The 16,032-nt window shown below is 43.3% G+C and overlaps 3 protein-coding genes across 12 annotated transcripts; 1 reads left to right on the forward strand and 2 right to left on the reverse strand.

Annotated features, from left to right (window-relative positions):
• Positions 1-5,602, forward strand: adpgk (ADP-dependent glucokinase). 5 transcript variants are annotated; one of them, XM_079450161.1, is made up of 9 exons: positions 1-189; positions 283-375; positions 1,064-1,318; positions 1,432-1,657; positions 2,115-2,177; positions 2,312-2,432; positions 2,841-3,037; positions 3,168-3,266; positions 3,340-5,602. In XM_079450161.1, the coding sequence occupies exons 3-9, from the start codon at positions 1,086-1,088 to the stop codon at positions 3,889-3,891; spliced, it is 1,491 nt and encodes a 496-aa protein (XP_079306287.1). In that variant the 5' UTR covers positions 1-189; positions 283-375; positions 1,064-1,085; the 3' UTR covers positions 3,892-5,602. The 5 variants fall into 5 exon arrangements, with proteins under 5 accessions (XP_079306287.1, XP_079306286.1, XP_079306288.1 ...); XM_079450160.1 differs by having other exon boundaries at positions 19-375; XM_079450162.1 differs by having other exon boundaries at positions 31-375; positions 3,343-5,602.
• Positions 5,599-10,918, reverse strand: bbs4 (Bardet-Biedl syndrome 4). 6 transcript variants are annotated; one of them, XM_079450151.1, is made up of 16 exons: positions 10,812-10,918; positions 10,561-10,612; positions 10,041-10,120; positions 9,876-9,939; positions 9,630-9,741; positions 9,423-9,495; positions 9,208-9,261; positions 8,959-9,086; positions 7,393-7,447; positions 7,185-7,253; positions 6,954-7,106; positions 6,715-6,886; positions 6,563-6,632; positions 6,336-6,480; positions 6,039-6,246; positions 5,599-5,955 (listed from the first exon to the last, which is right to left on the reverse strand). In XM_079450151.1, the coding sequence occupies exons 1-16, from the start codon at positions 10,833-10,835 to the stop codon at positions 5,810-5,812; spliced, it is 1,605 nt and encodes a 534-aa protein (XP_079306277.1). In that variant the 5' UTR covers positions 10,836-10,918; the 3' UTR covers positions 5,599-5,809. The 6 variants fall into 6 exon arrangements, with proteins under 6 accessions (XP_079306277.1, XP_079306281.1, XP_079306278.1 ...); XM_079450155.1 differs by having other exon boundaries at positions 10,021-10,120; XM_079450152.1 differs by having other exon boundaries at positions 10,431-10,612; positions 10,812-10,877.
• Positions 10,919-11,019: 101 nt separating this feature from the next.
• On the reverse strand, positions 11,020-14,194 carry adck2 (aarF domain containing kinase 2). Its single transcript, XM_079450150.1, has 8 exons — positions 12,869-14,194; positions 12,568-12,714; positions 12,366-12,494; positions 12,204-12,299; positions 11,885-12,130; positions 11,678-11,806; positions 11,536-11,589; positions 11,020-11,452 (listed from the first exon to the last, which is right to left on the reverse strand). Exons 1-8 carry the CDS (start codon positions 13,703-13,705, stop codon positions 11,312-11,314), a joined length of 1,779 nt encoding a protein of 592 aa, XP_079306276.1. The 5' UTR covers positions 13,706-14,194; the 3' UTR covers positions 11,020-11,311.
• Between the last annotated feature and the right edge of the window lie 1,838 nt (positions 14,195-16,032).

Below are 16,032 nucleotides of genomic sequence, written 5' to 3' on the forward strand. Positions count from 1 at the left end.
ATCAGACGTGGCGCCGGTAAAGACACTTTCACTCGGGAACAGAACATCCTCTTGCTCACTTTTCCGCTTACGTCACTACGCTCGGCGGAGCGTCTGATTGGTTACCCGCCGGCCGCTTCCGTGATATTCGAGTCTCCCGAAGCCGAAAAGACCATCAATAAGATTTCAGATCATAACCGAAAACATCGCGTACGTTTAAGAATATAAAACAAACAACATAACATTCATTAAGTGAGATGATCCCTCAGATATATGACGCGTTGATTTGATACTTACTGTCAGTTGGCACGTGAAGAGAGTGGAGCGGCTAATCTCTAACAGAGAACCCTTAACTAACAACTGAACCTTCATCTTCAGTCCTTTAGCATCTGTCAGGTTAGTGAACTCTTGTTGTTTACTTGATGTGGATTTATTAGCGTTTGTGTTTGTTGTGTAAACTGATGGTTTGTTTGCTACGTAACGTTAGCTGCCTCGTGTTAGCTCATTGAATGAGCTCGTGCGTGTCTCTTACTCATCTCTCGTGTAAATACAAAACCACTTGAAATGAATCAAATGTTCACGATAATCGCGATCAGCGGTGTTTATTTTATCCGTCGAGTACACGTGACGCTCGTGGATGACCTGCTAGCATCAGTGTGTTGAAGTGACATTATTAGCATCTTCTAAAGCGCTTCCGTTTTCAGACATGATGTTATTTACAGCTGTAGTCATGATCATTATTAATAGCACGTGTGTGTGTGTGTGTGACTCCTGACAGTTCCTGTAACTTCAGCTGCTAACAGACTGAATCTAAATGTCCTCAAACATCAGTAAACTGTCAGTCATTCGTCTTTGTGCTGTTGTGTACTGTGGTATTATGTGTTCGTACAGCGGAAGTCAATGAGGTTCAGTGTTGTTTTTTTGTCAAAGTTCTTCAAAAGATCTTCTTTTGTGTTCTGTGAAAGAAAGAAATTCAGACAGGTTTGACATGATAATAAAAGCATCAACTGCATGAAAAAATGTCAGAATGTGACGTGCAGAACAGAAGCCTGTCATCGTGTGTGTGTGTGTGTGTGTGTCACAGGTGGTGTGTGTGTGTTGTGGTCATGTGGATGAAGGCCCTGCTGGTGGGGTTGTTGGCCTTGGGGGTGGGCTATCTGTACCACACAGATCCAGATCTACCGGCCCGCGTGCTGAATTACGTCAGCGAATCCCTTCCGCAGACTCAGTCTCCCGGCGGCTCCGAGTCTCGCCCACCAGCTCTGGAAGAGGTCATCGCACACGCCTGGCAGACTCTGATCACGGCTCCGTCCCGCCGCTGGAGGAAAGTGGCTGTGGGGTGAGTTTTGACTTGAGCTTTGTCTGTTGTTTTCATTCACTCATTCATTCATCTGACAGGTTTGACTGGATGAACGTCTCAGAGAGATGTTGTTATGGTGTGTTCTCCTTTAGGGTGAACGCTTGTGTAGATGTGGTGGTGTCTGGGGTGGGACTGCTGCAAGCTTTAGCTTTGGAACCGAGTTCTGGAACAGATCACGAGGTTCTTCACAGCAAAGAGGACCTGAAAGAGGCCTTCATCCACTACCTGGGGAAGGGTGCTGCTGCAGAGCGCTTCTTCTCAGATAAAGAGGTTTTTCAACGGATCGCGCGGGCGGCTGCAGAATATCCTGGTGCTCAGGTTTGTGTTGAATGTTTTCATAAGATATTAAAGTGCCCACAAACAGCAATGCAGACGAACACTAGTGTTGGGACTTTGACCTTTGAAAGTGTCCATCCATCATGACCTAAAAACTGACTGAAGCAGAACACCAATCTTCTCATGTGTTGATGTTCAAGTGTGCAAGCTGAATAGTTTTTTCGCGGGTGATTATTATGACACTGATGTCGAGTTTAATTTTGGGATTCGGCTCTTGAGATCACACAGATGTAATTGAAATACTGGAGAGATTTCAGGAGGGAATGGAGTTTCTGTGTCACATGTAATTCTGCATCATCATCATCAGTAATGAACACAATCGTATCAACGGCAGGGTTTCATTGCTGACCTAAATGCCATTTCTTGTGTATTGTAATAACAGCAGACCTCTGACTTAAACTGTGTTCTGATCCGTAATGATGATGCTTCTCTCGTGCAGATTTATGTGGGAGGAAACGCCGCTCTTATTGGTCAGAGACTGGCATCAAACCCTCAGCTGGTGGTGAGTATGCGATGTACCGCACACATACTGGCATCACAGTCAGGCTTTGAGACAGAGAACCATCCAGTTATAAAATGTGCAGTATATTGAGATTCCCAGCCTGAGCTCAAATCTGATTGGCTGTTGATGTTTAGGTCCTGTTGTGCGGTCCGGTGGGGCCCAAACTTCATGAACTGTTGAATGAGCAGATTGTGGTTCCTCCAGAATCTCTTCAGGAGACAGACGAGTATCATCTCATCCTGGAGTATAAGTCAGGTGTGTATCAGAGCATGGTTTGTGTTGTGTGTGTGTCGTGTTGTGTTGTGTGTGTCGGGTTGGGTTGTGTTATGTTATGTTGGGTGTGTCGTGTTGTGTTGGGTGTGTCCAACAGATGCATCCAACTTTATGCGGATATGTGCAGATAGCTTGGCGACATGTTACGTTAAAGTACGGTGAGAGCGATTCAAATTCATACGGAGCAGTCTGCACTTCAATCCTTCTCGTGGTACTTTAATGTCAAACGCCGATGGATTTGTGCAGATCCGCATTAAGTTGAACACTGATAAGCTGGTTCAGGTGGGTTTTATCAGAGTTGGAGCAGATCTCGGCATGTGAATGGATCTTGCAGTCGGGAACCCCTGTTCTAACGACCTCGTCTCTCTGTCTGTCTGTTGCCCTCTACAGGTGAACAGTGGGGTTCATCACGAGCCCCTCAGGCTAACCGCTTCATTCTGTCTCATGACGTCTCAAATGGAGAAATGAGAGCTCTAGAGACATTTGTATCCAGTCTAGAAGAGTTTAATCCAGATCTGGTGGTTCTGTCTGGTCTGCATATGATGGAAGGAATGGGTCGAGATCTCTGGGAAAAACGCCTGCAAGAGGTTTGAAACTCCGTCTACAGCTCTTAAACAAAAAAACGATTTGATTTGACCACCTAAAGGTCATCTTCAAGGGCAGTGTGGTTGGTCTTAGCTTTGTTTCTTACATTAGATGTGTTTGTGTTGTCGGCAGGCGGTGGATGTGATCTCCGATGTCAGGAACGAGGTGCCCATCCACCTGGAGTTGGCCAGTATGACAGACAGAGATTATATGAACCGAATTCTGCAGGAGGTAAATGTGTAGGTTTAACACAGATGTGTGTTTTTACCTGTGTCAGGTAACATCACGGAACCTCTTCTGTTAGCAGGTCATGCCCATCGTGAACTCCATCGGTCTGAACGAACAGGAGCTGTTGTTTTTGACTCAGTCTGGAGGCGGTCCTCACGCTGACCTCACCTCCTGGGACGGGATTCCGGACGTGGGCCGCGTCAGCGACATCCTCCTGTGGGTCCTGGAGCAACACGGTCGGGTGGACCGGGAATCCGAGGCCGATCTGACCAGGATTCACTTCCACACGCTGGCGTATCACATGTTGGTGACGGTGGACGGTCACTGGGCCAATCAAGTGTCAGCGGTGGCCGCTGGGGCACGTGTGGCCAGCGCTCAAGCCTGCGCTTTACAGACGGTGGACGTGTCTAAAGTCGTCCTCAAAGCTCCCTTACACTTCTACAGCTCTTTCACGGAACCCAGAGAACGTCTGACGGTGGATCCGTCGAGCCCGGTGACCGTGTGGCACAGAGGGAACGTGTCCTTCCATCTCACACCAGTGCTGGTGTGCAAACAGCCGCTGAGGACTGTGGGATTGGGAGACGCCATATCGGCAGAGGGGCTTCTATTCTCAGAGGCTCTTCTGTAAGACGTCTGTGTGTAGAAGAAACCTTCTCACTGTTAAATCTTCATCCTGACTGGAGCGGATTGAAGAAACAGACTTATGACATCACAATGAAAACTGGAGTGGAGGATCTCTCTCTCTCTCGTCCTGGAGACTTTGTTGTCACGACTTTTCTCTGAAACTCTTATTGTGAAAGACTGCACTGATCGGAAGCCAGGCATACTCCACCTGATTTATTATTTCTTTTTATGTTGTAAGGCACAAAAGGATTTCTTTTACAGCAATGTCCGGACCCCTTTTATTAGTAATGTTGAGCTCCTGAACTGACAAAAGCAGAAGCCTGTTTTATGTGAGAATTTGAACTGAAGTGGATCCAGCCTCTCAGATGTCATTCAGATAATAAGAGTGCGAACATTCAACATGAAATATGCTTAGAATGAGTAAATAAGGATGTTAGACTATATGAATCTAGAATAAGAGACTACACACTACTCAAGCTTTTGTGTTGCACAGAAATCATGTGTAAATAACAAAATAATCGATGTTATTTAACATTTATTAGTTATGATGATGATAAAGATAAAGTGAGATTATACGGTCTTAAAAATCTGATGTCAGAAGTAGAAGAAATCGCACCTCTACACTCTTTTATTTGCTCTATAAAAGCTGTTAACTGTTGATGGTCTTCAGCTTTATCCAGTGGTGACCGAGTTTGTGTGTGCGTTTAACATCCCATGTAAGACATGATATGTGTTCAGTACAACATTGGTCAGCTCTCACAGAAACACAGTCCGGTCAGTTAACAGTAATCATCTTGCAGCTACTCCGGTGTTAACATTAAGGAACTGTTTTGAAAGAACCTTGTGGAAATATACATCAGTATGTCGTCATCATTACGTCTTGCAAATGTGTTTCAATCGTCATTGAGGTGAAATGATGCTGATACGTTCTGTACACCGATTGAATCTGAAGCGGTCAATAGTTTAGTTTAGACGCACACATAATCGAATTGTGTTAAAGGGTTTATTGTGATCATGTTATTTTAATGACATTTTCTCTCAACTTTATGGATCTAAAATGATCTTCAGGGTGCGGGTGGTGATATTTCATCATGTATTCATATTTTAAATGCTTTGATCTGTTTACATTGGACTGTTGGTGTACGTTATGATTCATTCATATGTTCTGTCCTGTTTTGTAACGTCATACAGAATGAATTTGTCAGTGCGATTGACTGTTTTTCTTCTTGAAGGTCATTAAACTGTAGCCCTGTAGTTGTTTTTGGTGATTTCGGTTCATTCATAACCTCTCCATTGGAGGTGAATTGTTGCTTTAAATAATTTCATGACTATATTCAGAGAAGTCTGTGGTGTTGGGAATCAATAATCCGCCTTCTGTTTTTTTTTCTTTGCTTTAACACAAAGTGCTTTTATAGTTTCTCAGTCTTTGGTTTGACATCTGGAATTCACACTCCAACCATCTTTAGATTGGAAAATGAACAATATTATATGTGGAGGCAGTTTTAAGTGTAATAAATTATAAGAGAAATGTTTGTTCAAAAACTGTCAAGATGTCAGATAGAAACTAGCAGTACAATCATACAAAACACTAGCGTTCATCTTGAAAGTGTTAATGGGTTAAAAGTCCTTGAATCATAATGTTAAGATTGAATATGTTCAGCTCTGTTTCCTAGAACATGGAATATTTTTATACCAATAAAATATTTCTGCTGATTCACTGATGTCATGGCTCAGTTTACTTTCTGTTCGCCGAAAGTATGTTATAATGAAAAGCTTTTATTATTTCACAAACCTTAAGGCATAATACGCTTCCACATTCAAACGTCGAAAAAAATCCACCGCAGGTCATGAAATAAACCTGATGCTTTTATTAACAATCCTCTACATTCACACGTGTGCTTGTGCTTAGGATGATAACTTAACTATTCAGCCGCTGCTTTGACTTTACTCTTCTTCTTTTTGAGTTTTGCTGTTTCGGGCGTTTCATCCACATCATCATCATCATCACCAGGGTCTCGAGGAGGATCTATGGGGGGAGAGGGAACGTTCTCAACGTTTACCTCAGCCTCTGCATGTCAAAAGAAAGAGAGAGACACAGTTCAGATGGATGATTTGTAGTTTAACAGATCTTCAGATCAGTGCCTTTTCTACCTGCGGTGTTCTGAATACTTTTGCTGTAACCTGCGGCTGAAGACATGGCCTGACCTAGAGTCTGGTTTGTGCCCAGGGGCTGCTGGGAGCTGCTGGCTTTATTGGATGAGGACCGTTGAGTGTTTTTACCGTCTTTATCTGCTTTGCTCCAGTACACAGTTTCACCGACCTGTAGAGCCGTCGCCATTTTCTGAGCCATTTCAACCATCTGTGTGTGAAAGAATCAAACCTTTGAAAGATCAGTCAGTCCCTGGGTCAGTTATTCTGACACATTGTTTGGCTTCGTGTGGTCGGTACCTCTGGGTCGAACTCGACGTTGCTGTTATTTTCCACCTGAGCGTTGACTTTCCTCTCCATTTCTTGGTACTGCAGGAGTGCGGCCGTTTTATCGTCCTGGTTATACAAGAACACGGCAAAGTTCAGGTTCACCAGCGGGTCTGACCTGTCAGGGACGACATTCGCTCACTTTATCAACCCTCCTGCATTCGTCAGATTCACATTATCCAGCATAAAGAGAAACATACTCATCCGTCTGAACGGCCTGCTCGTAAGACCGCCGGGCGTTTTCAGCATCGTCCAGGTTGGTCAGGGCGACTGAGTGTCAAAACGCAAACATTAATCCCATGAAATCAAATAAGAATAATATGTGTTTGAGGTACTAAATGTGTGCGTTTACCTGCCAGCAGCATGTAGAGTTCGCTCATGCGCGGCCGCAGATTGACGGCGGCGCTCAGAAAGTGAAACGCTGACGCATACTGCTGCATGGTCAGATGAACCAGACCCAGATTATAGAGAATCTTCCAGTCGAACGGAGAGAGATAGTTGGCCCTCTTCAAACAGCTGATGGCCTGACAGAGAGAGTGGATGAGAAGGAACACTGAAACATGAAAGCAAATCTTTTTCTTTATAACTCACGGCCACATATTTCTTTTTTCCAAAGAAGCACATTCCAATGTTATTCCAGAGCGGTGGACTCTCTGGGACCGCGTGTGCCGCCACACGATATTTATTCATGGCCACGTCATAATCTCCATGTGCCTGCATCATACTGCCGGCTGCCAGGATGGCCTGTGGACACACACACACACACACACACAGTTACTGACACAGCACAACTGACAGATGTTCATAGTGAATGTTTCAAACCTTGAAGTTATTGGGGTCGTATGTCAGAGCGTTCCCGAGGTGCTCAAAGGCTTTTTGATATTTGCAGAGCTGAAACAGAGAAACACGTTCATTAGCGCTGCGCTTTATATTGGGAAAGAAAAGTAAGAATAGACATGAGGTTAATGTGTTCAATGAGAATGGCGTAAGCTTAAAACTGCGCTCATGACACACAACACGTGTTACACACCTGCATGTACAGAAGCCCCAGTGTGCTCAACAGCTCCGTGTTCTCAGGAGAAAACCTACAACACCACCATAACATTGATAGTTTTATAAGTTTGAAGAAATCACAGAATGACGTCTCACACACATTCAACTACTGCATAACTTTCCTGTAATGTTAGAATTCACACACTAAACCCTGAAGTTCATCATGTGTGTGTGTGTGTGTGTGCTATTATTTCAAGTCAGGTTGGAAGGCATGACGAAGCTCTCGCTGTGAGCCAGGTCTCCTCTCGTTCCTGGCAGCCCGCCGCTGCGTCTTCTACTGCAAGTGTGTAACTTATTCATCACCACAGCGGGGGGCTGCACTAATGAGACCATCACACACACACAGCCTGATAACTTCTCCAGCTCTCTGAAATGTAAGCCATAGATACACAGTGTGTGTGTGTGTGTGTGAGATGGGTATTTATCGCTATTTGTCCTCTCAGGGTACAGAGGAAACCAACATCAGTAATAAAGTCTGTAAGATCCTGTGATTCCCATGGAGAAAAACACATCAGTTAGTCTTTTTACTGCTGTATTTTCTTAAGACACTATATAATTGAACCCAAAATGAGAATTGTAGTTGTCTTTCCAAACCTGTGAGACTGTGAAACACAAACAAAATGTTTTCAGTACAACGAAAGAGAACGCAAAATAAAGTCGACATGTTTACACCCTGAAATGTGTTGATGCCACAATAACATGCAACACAAATCTGTTAAATCTGACTGAGCCACGCACGCACACACACTACAGTAACAAGATCTTTTGTGTAATGACGGGATTGATTCTCATTTCGAGTGAACTGTTCCTTTAAGAATAAACACGTACATCTGTTTGATCTATTTCAGCAGGACATCTGTTAGAAAAACAACAAAGAAAAGCACAATGTAGAGAGGAAGAAAGGAGAGCGAGGACGAGCGAGATTGGGTCGGTCAAAGTGAGACAGTAAATCTGATTCATTTGAGCTATGAGCTCGCCACTGATCCCAGCATGCTTTGCTTTCCCGGGCATGCAGAGAGCATCTCTGTCTACCCTTAGATACAGTGTGCTGCTAAACATTTCAGAGAGAGAGTGAGAGACGTTCCCTGTGCATTGTGGGTAAGCCACTACAGAACACACTTCAGATGTAGGTGCGTTTGAACTCGTCGAGTCATAGGCTACGTGACTAGAGCAACACAAACTAAACAAAACACGACTCTGACAGATCTGTGAGGATATTGTGAGGACTGGATTTTTCTAGCTCATATCAACAAAATGAGACGTTTAGAAGAGCATTTACTGAAATTAAACTGCAAGATGAGTTCATTCATAAATCCCAATGAAGCACCAGCACACAGACATCTATAAACACTGACAAAATGACCGTTGAACTGTGTGAACACAATGCTCATCACACACACACACACACCGTACGGACGCTCTTGACCTGAAGAATGAAATGTTTGGCAGGTTTTGAACCTCCACGATAAATAAACTTCAGAATGAACATTTGACTAACTACACGAGTCTGTGTGTATGACTGTAGTTGTGTTTGCAGACATACTCCACAGCGCTCTTGTACACTTCAATGGCTTTCTCAGTGTCGGCCTGCAGTAAGTGCATTTTTCCCAGCATCATGAAGGTCAGATCGTGTTTGTTTTGCTGTAACGCTGCGTTTAATCTCTCTTCTGCCTGCAGATGCACACAAACACACACACCGGCTCCATTACATGAGGAAATCAAATGCATATGAATAAAAATAGAATATTCACGTTTCTACGAGAATGAACACTAAACAATGAACACAACTTACGTTCTTGAAGTCTTTAATGTAGATGTAACAAACACCCAGATTGTGACTGATCTCCTGCAGATAACATCATGACAATTCAAATGCATTCAAAGTTTATTCACTGCTTTCTTATCATCATCATCTTAATTCTGATTCAGCATTTCATTTTACAGAATGTTTACTGTTGGCTGCTGTATATGACACAGAGACACAGATAAGAAAGAGATGAGATTTACCCAGTCCTTCTGATTCAGACGACCGGCTTCATTATAAACCTCAATAGCAGCTTTGTGTTTCCCTAAAAGAAAACTAAAGGACAGAAAACTCATGAGTACACGTGTGTGTGTGTGCGTGTGTGTGTGTGTGTGTGTGTGTGTGTGTGTGTGTGTGTGTGTGTGTGCGTGTGCGTTTGCGTGTGTGCGTGCGTGTGTGTCTTCACTCACAGGGATCGTGCCACTTGCTTCAGGTTGTCTGAGCTTTTGGGATTCAGAATGGCGCAGCTTTGAAACAACTCCAGCGACTCCTGAATCTTCCCTTCTAACCGCATGATCAGAGCTACACACACAAGAATGTAATTGTTTTTGTTTTGGGTTTAATGTTCCTCACAGTAAAGGGTAAAGCATTGGATTCAGGCGGTACTGTATGATTCTGAATGTGAAATGAAAAAGCTCTCCAGTTGGTTAACTGACCCTGAACATACACGGCGTATTCACACATGCCTTGAGTGTCATGCATCTGTTCTTTAATAACGGCCTAAAATCAGAAGAAACACAAATCAACATGTGAAAATACATATTCTTTACGCTTTCAAACGCTGTGTATCATGCTCTCTACCTTATGAATCTATGTTTTACCTTACAGGTGTCATAATCTTTACGGATGTAATGCAGATGAATGAGCCAGTTTCTCCTCTCCAGGATGGGAAGTTCAGGAGCTGCACATCGAGAGAAATGAACTGTGTTAAGATTCATATAAGCAACAAACAATGATTCTAGAGCTTTTCCCATAACTAACTGATAATGTTTGCGTAACGCATGGACATCAAAACTAATGTTTGCTCTTCTCTTATATATTCTAAACCTAACGCTGCATTTTCAGCATGGCCTAAGTGTGTGAAGGCTTGGTTCATACATTCATTCTTTCAGAAGCTGTCCGTCCGAGTATGAACCGAAGCACTCGATTCATAATCACAAAGTCTGAACTGAACCCAGTTTGTGTTTTGGCTGTAGAGAGAATCCACTAACATCTCATAAAGCTCATGTCAATCCTTTCTATTCCTGGAGCGGATCATAATCCTCTTCACAGACACAACAGCGCCACCTGCCGGATAAACACGATACTTCTAGAAACAGCAGATTATTGATATATTTGGACCTTTCTTTGGTCGAGGTTTCTTGACGTCTGCGGTCACAGGAATCTGCTCATCCTACAATGAGAAAAACATCACATCACATCTGACAGAGCGCTCGAGCTCCAACAGTTATTTCTTCAGAATGCTGAACGCACACGACATCTGTTCTGTTGTCATATTGTACTGTTGATAGTGTTTACATGATCATATGACACACCAAATCTTTCTTTATTAATACTTCAGATCTTTCGTCGATATAAACACAATTTCTCACCGTTTTTGTCGTATCGTCCGCCATCGTTCGTCTCTCCTCCTCACTTCCGGTGACGCTTCCGTCACCAGGGCAACGCTCGGCCGTCTTCGACCACGTGAGCTAACTACGGATCACTGCTGCAGATTAAACTGACTTTAAATAAAGGTCTGCATTAAATAGAGACGTTTCTCAGCAAGCGCATTAACACATTATTAAATCATCAGGAATCTAAAACAAACTTTTTATTAAGACATGGATTGTTACAGACAATTTTAATAACCCTTTACAATGAACACAAATAAACAACAAATAGACGCGTGTTTATAAACAAGGTGTGATGCCTGATTTTGGGACAGAAACTTTTTTTCTGTAAACATTAATTCAGTCCAAACTCAGCATCACGTCACGTTTCGTGAAAGGTAGTGAAGGAAAGCTATATTCTTTATAACATTGTGAGGTCAAAATGATCCAAAGTACAAACATTCAGCTGATAAAGTAAAGAAAACATTGAAGGTGTCACATCAGAGGAGAGACGTGCTCTTCTTCAGCAGAATGGCTTTGGCCATCTCCAGAATGTCCAGGTGAGGATCCAGTGACCTTCCCAAACCTTCCAGAACCATGATGGCAAACACCATTGATGCAAAATTACTCTCCAACTTCACCTGCCAGAGGACACACAGAACACACATGGATGATTTGACATGAAAAAACCTTTCTTCACTCGGATGATATGTGAAGTTCTCACCTTGTGACGGATCAGTAAACCAAAAACTTGAGACAGCAGCTCGGCTACCCGAATCTACAAAGCGGTTTCACAAACAGAATGAGTTTCAAGCACACGTGTTACGTCCAAACATCAGTGTTACAGCGAGGGTTCCAGTTCAAACCTTCCCCAGAGAGAGAGTGTCGCTCAGAGCACCGTCCACTAGTTCAGCCATTTCTTTCTTGAAGCGCGTCACATCCTGACACTCGCTGGCGCGCGCGTGATGAAGAATGAGCTCTGCCACCCGCTCGCCCTGACACCACAAACAACAAATGACTTGGAACCAAGGTAAAGCGCCGAGCTCACAGATTTATTTGCTAGAGCGTCTCACCCGTTTCAGAACAACAGCAGTGAACACGGCTCTGAAGTTACGCCGATCCTCCTCGCTGAGCTGAGCCACAATACCGGCGTCTAACAGCACCAGCTGCAGCGGCGGACCACTCGACCTCACGCTGACCACCACCGTGTCCCACAGATCAGTGAGGGTGACCCTGTCCTGCGGCTCCTGTCCTCCGCCCATCTGGACCAGAATGTTCCCGGGATGGAGGTCGCCGTGGACAAAGTTATCTACAAACACCTGCAGCGAGCACCACATGCAAATGTCTCTCAAAGCATCACCACAAACCATAGGCACCTTAAATCTCACCAACCATTTTCAGAAGCAGATCTACACCCATCCTAGCGATTCTCCGCTTCACAGCCGCTGGCACCTCGGGCCTCAGATACTTCGAGATGGGTTCACTTTCCTGCAAAAACCCAAGCGCCTTTAGAAAGAGCAATGAGTTAGGGAGCCATCGCAAGAGTCACCTCACCTCGTACGTTTCTACCAAGACGCCCTGCGTGACGAATGGCCGGAGCGGTGTGGGAAATTTCACATAGTCCAGATCTTGGAAGTTCTTCTGAAACTTTTCCATGTTTTGGGCCTCGAAGCGGAGATCGATCTGCAAACAGGAGCACGCTTGTAGTCCGCTGTTGGCGTTCGTGAATGTTAAACATCGTGAAGGTGTTTTTCACCTGTTTGGTCATGAGCTTCTCGAACTCCTGAACCATCTCAGGCAGACTGAGCCACTTGATGCCTGGCAAACAGTCGAGGAACAAACTTCCAGCTTTCATCAACATCAGATCGATCTGCACTTGTCTTCTGACTCCAGGATGAAGAACCTGATGACAGAAACAAGACCACAACACAAGCTAAAAAAGATCACAACATATCACACAGGACACACGAGAGCCGGTTTGGTTGTTGCTCCGAGGTGGTTATAAACCAGATCAAAGGATTATTTCCAAACCTTGATTTTGAAAAACAAAACCTAACCTTTATAGCCACAGGTATCAGACGCTCCTCTTCTCTCTGGCCGGTTGTTCTGTCCACAGTTTCTTCTTCTTCATCCCTGTTCGTCTCCCAAAGATCGCTCAACGCTCCTCTAAGACCAGGGATCTCCCAGGCCTCCATGACATTGTTCTTTTCCATATCCTCCAGCAGCTGTCGGAATGCTGGATCATCCACCTTCCCCACCCTGGCCTTGGCACGGTACACCTGTGCCACGCAGCCCGAGCCGACGGGATCCTTACTGTCGAATACAAACGTCTGCCTCCAGCCTTCACCAAACGCTCTCCGCAGACACTCTTTGGTGTGAGCCCATGCATGAGGCTTGACCCGGACGTGGAGCCTAGAGAAACGATCGCAGAAGTCCTGCGAGAAGATGTCCCGTCTGGTGCTGGCCCACTGACCCAGCTTGATAAACGTGGGTCCGGAGGTCTCTGTGACCCAAAGCAGGGCGTCCAACCAATGCGACGCCCATGGGCGAGTCAGAGGATACAGAAGCAGAAGGGGGCCGAACTTCAGAAGAAGCACCAAAGCACGCAGGCCCAGACGCAAGAGGAAAACCAACCTGTGGACCTGAAGCCGGGCCACAGATTTTCTCTCTGGGGTCCGGCGCTGCTGACACAGTGCCCGTGGGCCGGTGCTGTACAACACGCTGCCTGCGCTCCAACACAACAGCCCCACTTTGGAGACTTTGGAGAGCTGAAAAAACTTGGAGTTGCTGAGAAACCTTCTGCTGACCGGCAGTCGAACGGACACAGACAGCATGTGCACAGCACACCGGAAGTTCTGGAAAAGATGCTTTGTGCACAATGCAGACATTCTCATTTAATATTGACGTGTGTTTATTTGCATATGTAGACTCTATGTATAGTTATGACTTGCCATAGTTTAACAGTATGAAATAATAGCGTGACCGCGCGTGCTGATGTTCGCGTTGTGTTCAATGTTCTTCAATCACTCGCATGACTGTCAACTAACATTTAACGCGTCATCACTTTGTACTATTATGAAATTACGATGTTTTTTTACTGCAATATCCACGTAAATCGCAGGTGTTGACGTGTCAGACACAAATACAAGCAGCATATTCATTTACAATCATTAATGTTACTGATTCACATTCGCGTAAAAACGCAATAAAACTCTTCACTTCATTTTTACCACAGATGTCCACACTCATGCTGTTTAACTTCAAGATTTCATTAGCAGTTTATTTCAATTCATTCTAATGTTTGTGATGAAATGTTGCTCGGGTCCGGCGGATAGATCGCTCCGTATGATTCTGAATCTCTAACATCAGTTCCGCTCGATATCGGGAGAAAATATCTCTTTATTTGTCTTTTTGTGGTCGAGAAAATGATTATTATAGGACTATCATTGATGATTATTTTGTGTTAATGTACGGAGTTTGTTTGCATTGGAAATATTCACTACATTATTCATCATATATCATAGGCTACTTTTATGGGTACGGATGTACATCTTGAGTAAAACTAAGAACGTCCAAGATATTTAATATATAGCTACTTAATTATTAAAGGCAACACGCAAATGTATTTCTGAAATGAAGTGAAGGTTTATAACACTGTGATTCAAAGTACAAACATTCAGCTGATAAAGTAAAGCAACTCAAGTAAAGTCAAATGTAGGCTACAGTCCTTGAAGTGTTGCATTCCGTTCGTTCCCTACATGAGATCATCTAAGCATGATGGTTCAAACACATGTAGAACTCTTCAAAAACTGCTCGCACACGCTAAACAATATTGTGTAAACTACTAACTGAAATTATTGTTTTAAACTGGTTGAACAAACCAAAATGAATACAAAATATGATCTTGCCTCGACCATCTCCAAAGAAATGCATGTTGAGTAAAACATCATTAATGTCGATTCTCTTATTCTCCCAAACAAATGGGCTTTTACTTCGGGACAACAGTAACCTCTTAAAACCACTAACACAACCCTAAACCTCTTTAAATGTCAAACCAACTGAATATTATTAAACATTATTGACCCTGCGCTCCATTCTGAAGTGAACATCCCTCAGCCCTATTCTTCCTTTAAAGAGCTCTCGATGTGTTAACTCTAGCCAGAAAACCACTGTTTTCTCTTAATGTGACTTAATTCACTTGGCAAAAGAAGCAATAAAAACAATGTTATGTTCTCTTTATTTGAAGTGAGGTTTTGTGTGTATACATGTATATCCTGTTTGGAACGCACCCTAAATCACACGCAAGAATTTATTTTCAGCTTTTCTAACGCGTGACACACAACACCTGAGTTAGAACTTGTTAACAAGTGTTAAATGGTTCGGGAGGAGTCTTGAAATTTTCCATTGGTGTGGAAAAATTGTTATCTAGCCATCTGCTTGGAGTTACTGCAACTTAAATATTGTTGTAAACTAATAAACACAGAGCAATGAATTATTTCTTAATCATGCATGATTTCATCCAAATGGGTATAAGTTTCATTTCTTGAACTAACATGCCAACAGACTCTTTATAACCTGTGTGAGTGGTCCTGAAGTACATGGACTTATTTTACATTTCAGTGTTTTTATTGCTGTTAAAACTCACAGACTCTCATCTGTGTCGCATTCTTATACTGTGACTTAAAGGTAAACTCCACACAAACATTCTGCCATCGTTCACTCACCCTCAGATTGTTCCTAACCTTTATACATTTCATTGTTCTGATAAACACAAAGGAAGTTTTTGTAAGAATGTCAGTAACCAAACATATCTCATCCTTCAGATCACACCGGGTGAGCTCTCTGAATATTTGTGTGTTGATCGTTCAAAAATTTCAGGTTAGACTTCATCTTGTTGTCCTGTGTTGAGAAATTATTTGTACCCAAAATCAAGTTTAATATTACAGCTGCATATTATTATTATTATTTCACCAGTGATTTCTTTGGACAGGGCGTGTTTTCTGTCAAATGAGATTCTAACATAATTTAGGGTAGTAAAATGTAAAAGAACAAGTGTTGACTTTTGGTTTAGTTGTGATGGACACAATTGTGTCTGTTCTTTGTGTGACAGTATACAGCCAAATATTAATATCCTAACCCTATGCATTGAAAATCATGTCAGTTTGTGGGACGTTTTCTAATGAACTTAACAGGTTTCACCTCATGTACTATTATGTACGTG

The sequence above is a fragment of the Barbatula barbatula genome (genome assembly GCF_947034865.1).
Source record: "Barbatula barbatula genome assembly, chromosome: 25".
NCBI lineage: Eukaryota > Metazoa > Chordata > Actinopteri > Cypriniformes > Nemacheilidae > Barbatula > Barbatula barbatula.

Coding starts and splice junctions, on each gene's coding strand:
- adpgk (XM_079450158.1), top strand. CDS start 999: ATGTCAGAATGTGACGTGCAGAACAGAAGCCTGTCATCGTGTGTGTGT. Junction 2,433..2,840: donor CATCCTGGAGTATAAGTCAG/GTGTGTATCAGA, acceptor TGCCCTCTACAG/GTGAACAGTGGGGTTCATCA. Junction 3,267..3,339: donor TGAACCGAATTCTGCAGGAG/GTAAATGTGTAG, acceptor CTCTTCTGTTAG/CAGGTCATGCCCATCGTGAA.
- bbs4 (XM_079450151.1), bottom strand. CDS start 10,835: ATGGCGGACGATACGACAAAAACG. Junction 9,262..9,422: donor GTCTGAATCAGAAGGACTGG/GTAAATCTCATC, acceptor TGTTATCTGCAG/GAGATCAGTCACAATCTGGG. Junction 6,887..6,953: donor GAAAAAAGAAATATGTGGCC/GTGAGTTATAAA, acceptor TCTCTCTGTCAG/GCCATCAGCTGTTTGAAGAG.
- adck2 (XM_079450150.1), bottom strand. CDS start 13,705: ATGAGAATGTCTGCATTGTGCACAAAGCATCTTTTCCAGAACTTCCGG. Junction 12,495..12,567: donor AGAAGCTCATGACCAAACAG/GTGAAAAACACC, acceptor TCCTGTTTGCAG/ATCGATCTCCGCTTCGAGGC. Junction 11,590..11,677: donor ACACTCTCTCTCTGGGGAAG/GTTTGAACTGGA, acceptor ACCGCTTTGTAG/ATTCGGGTAGCCGAGCTGCT.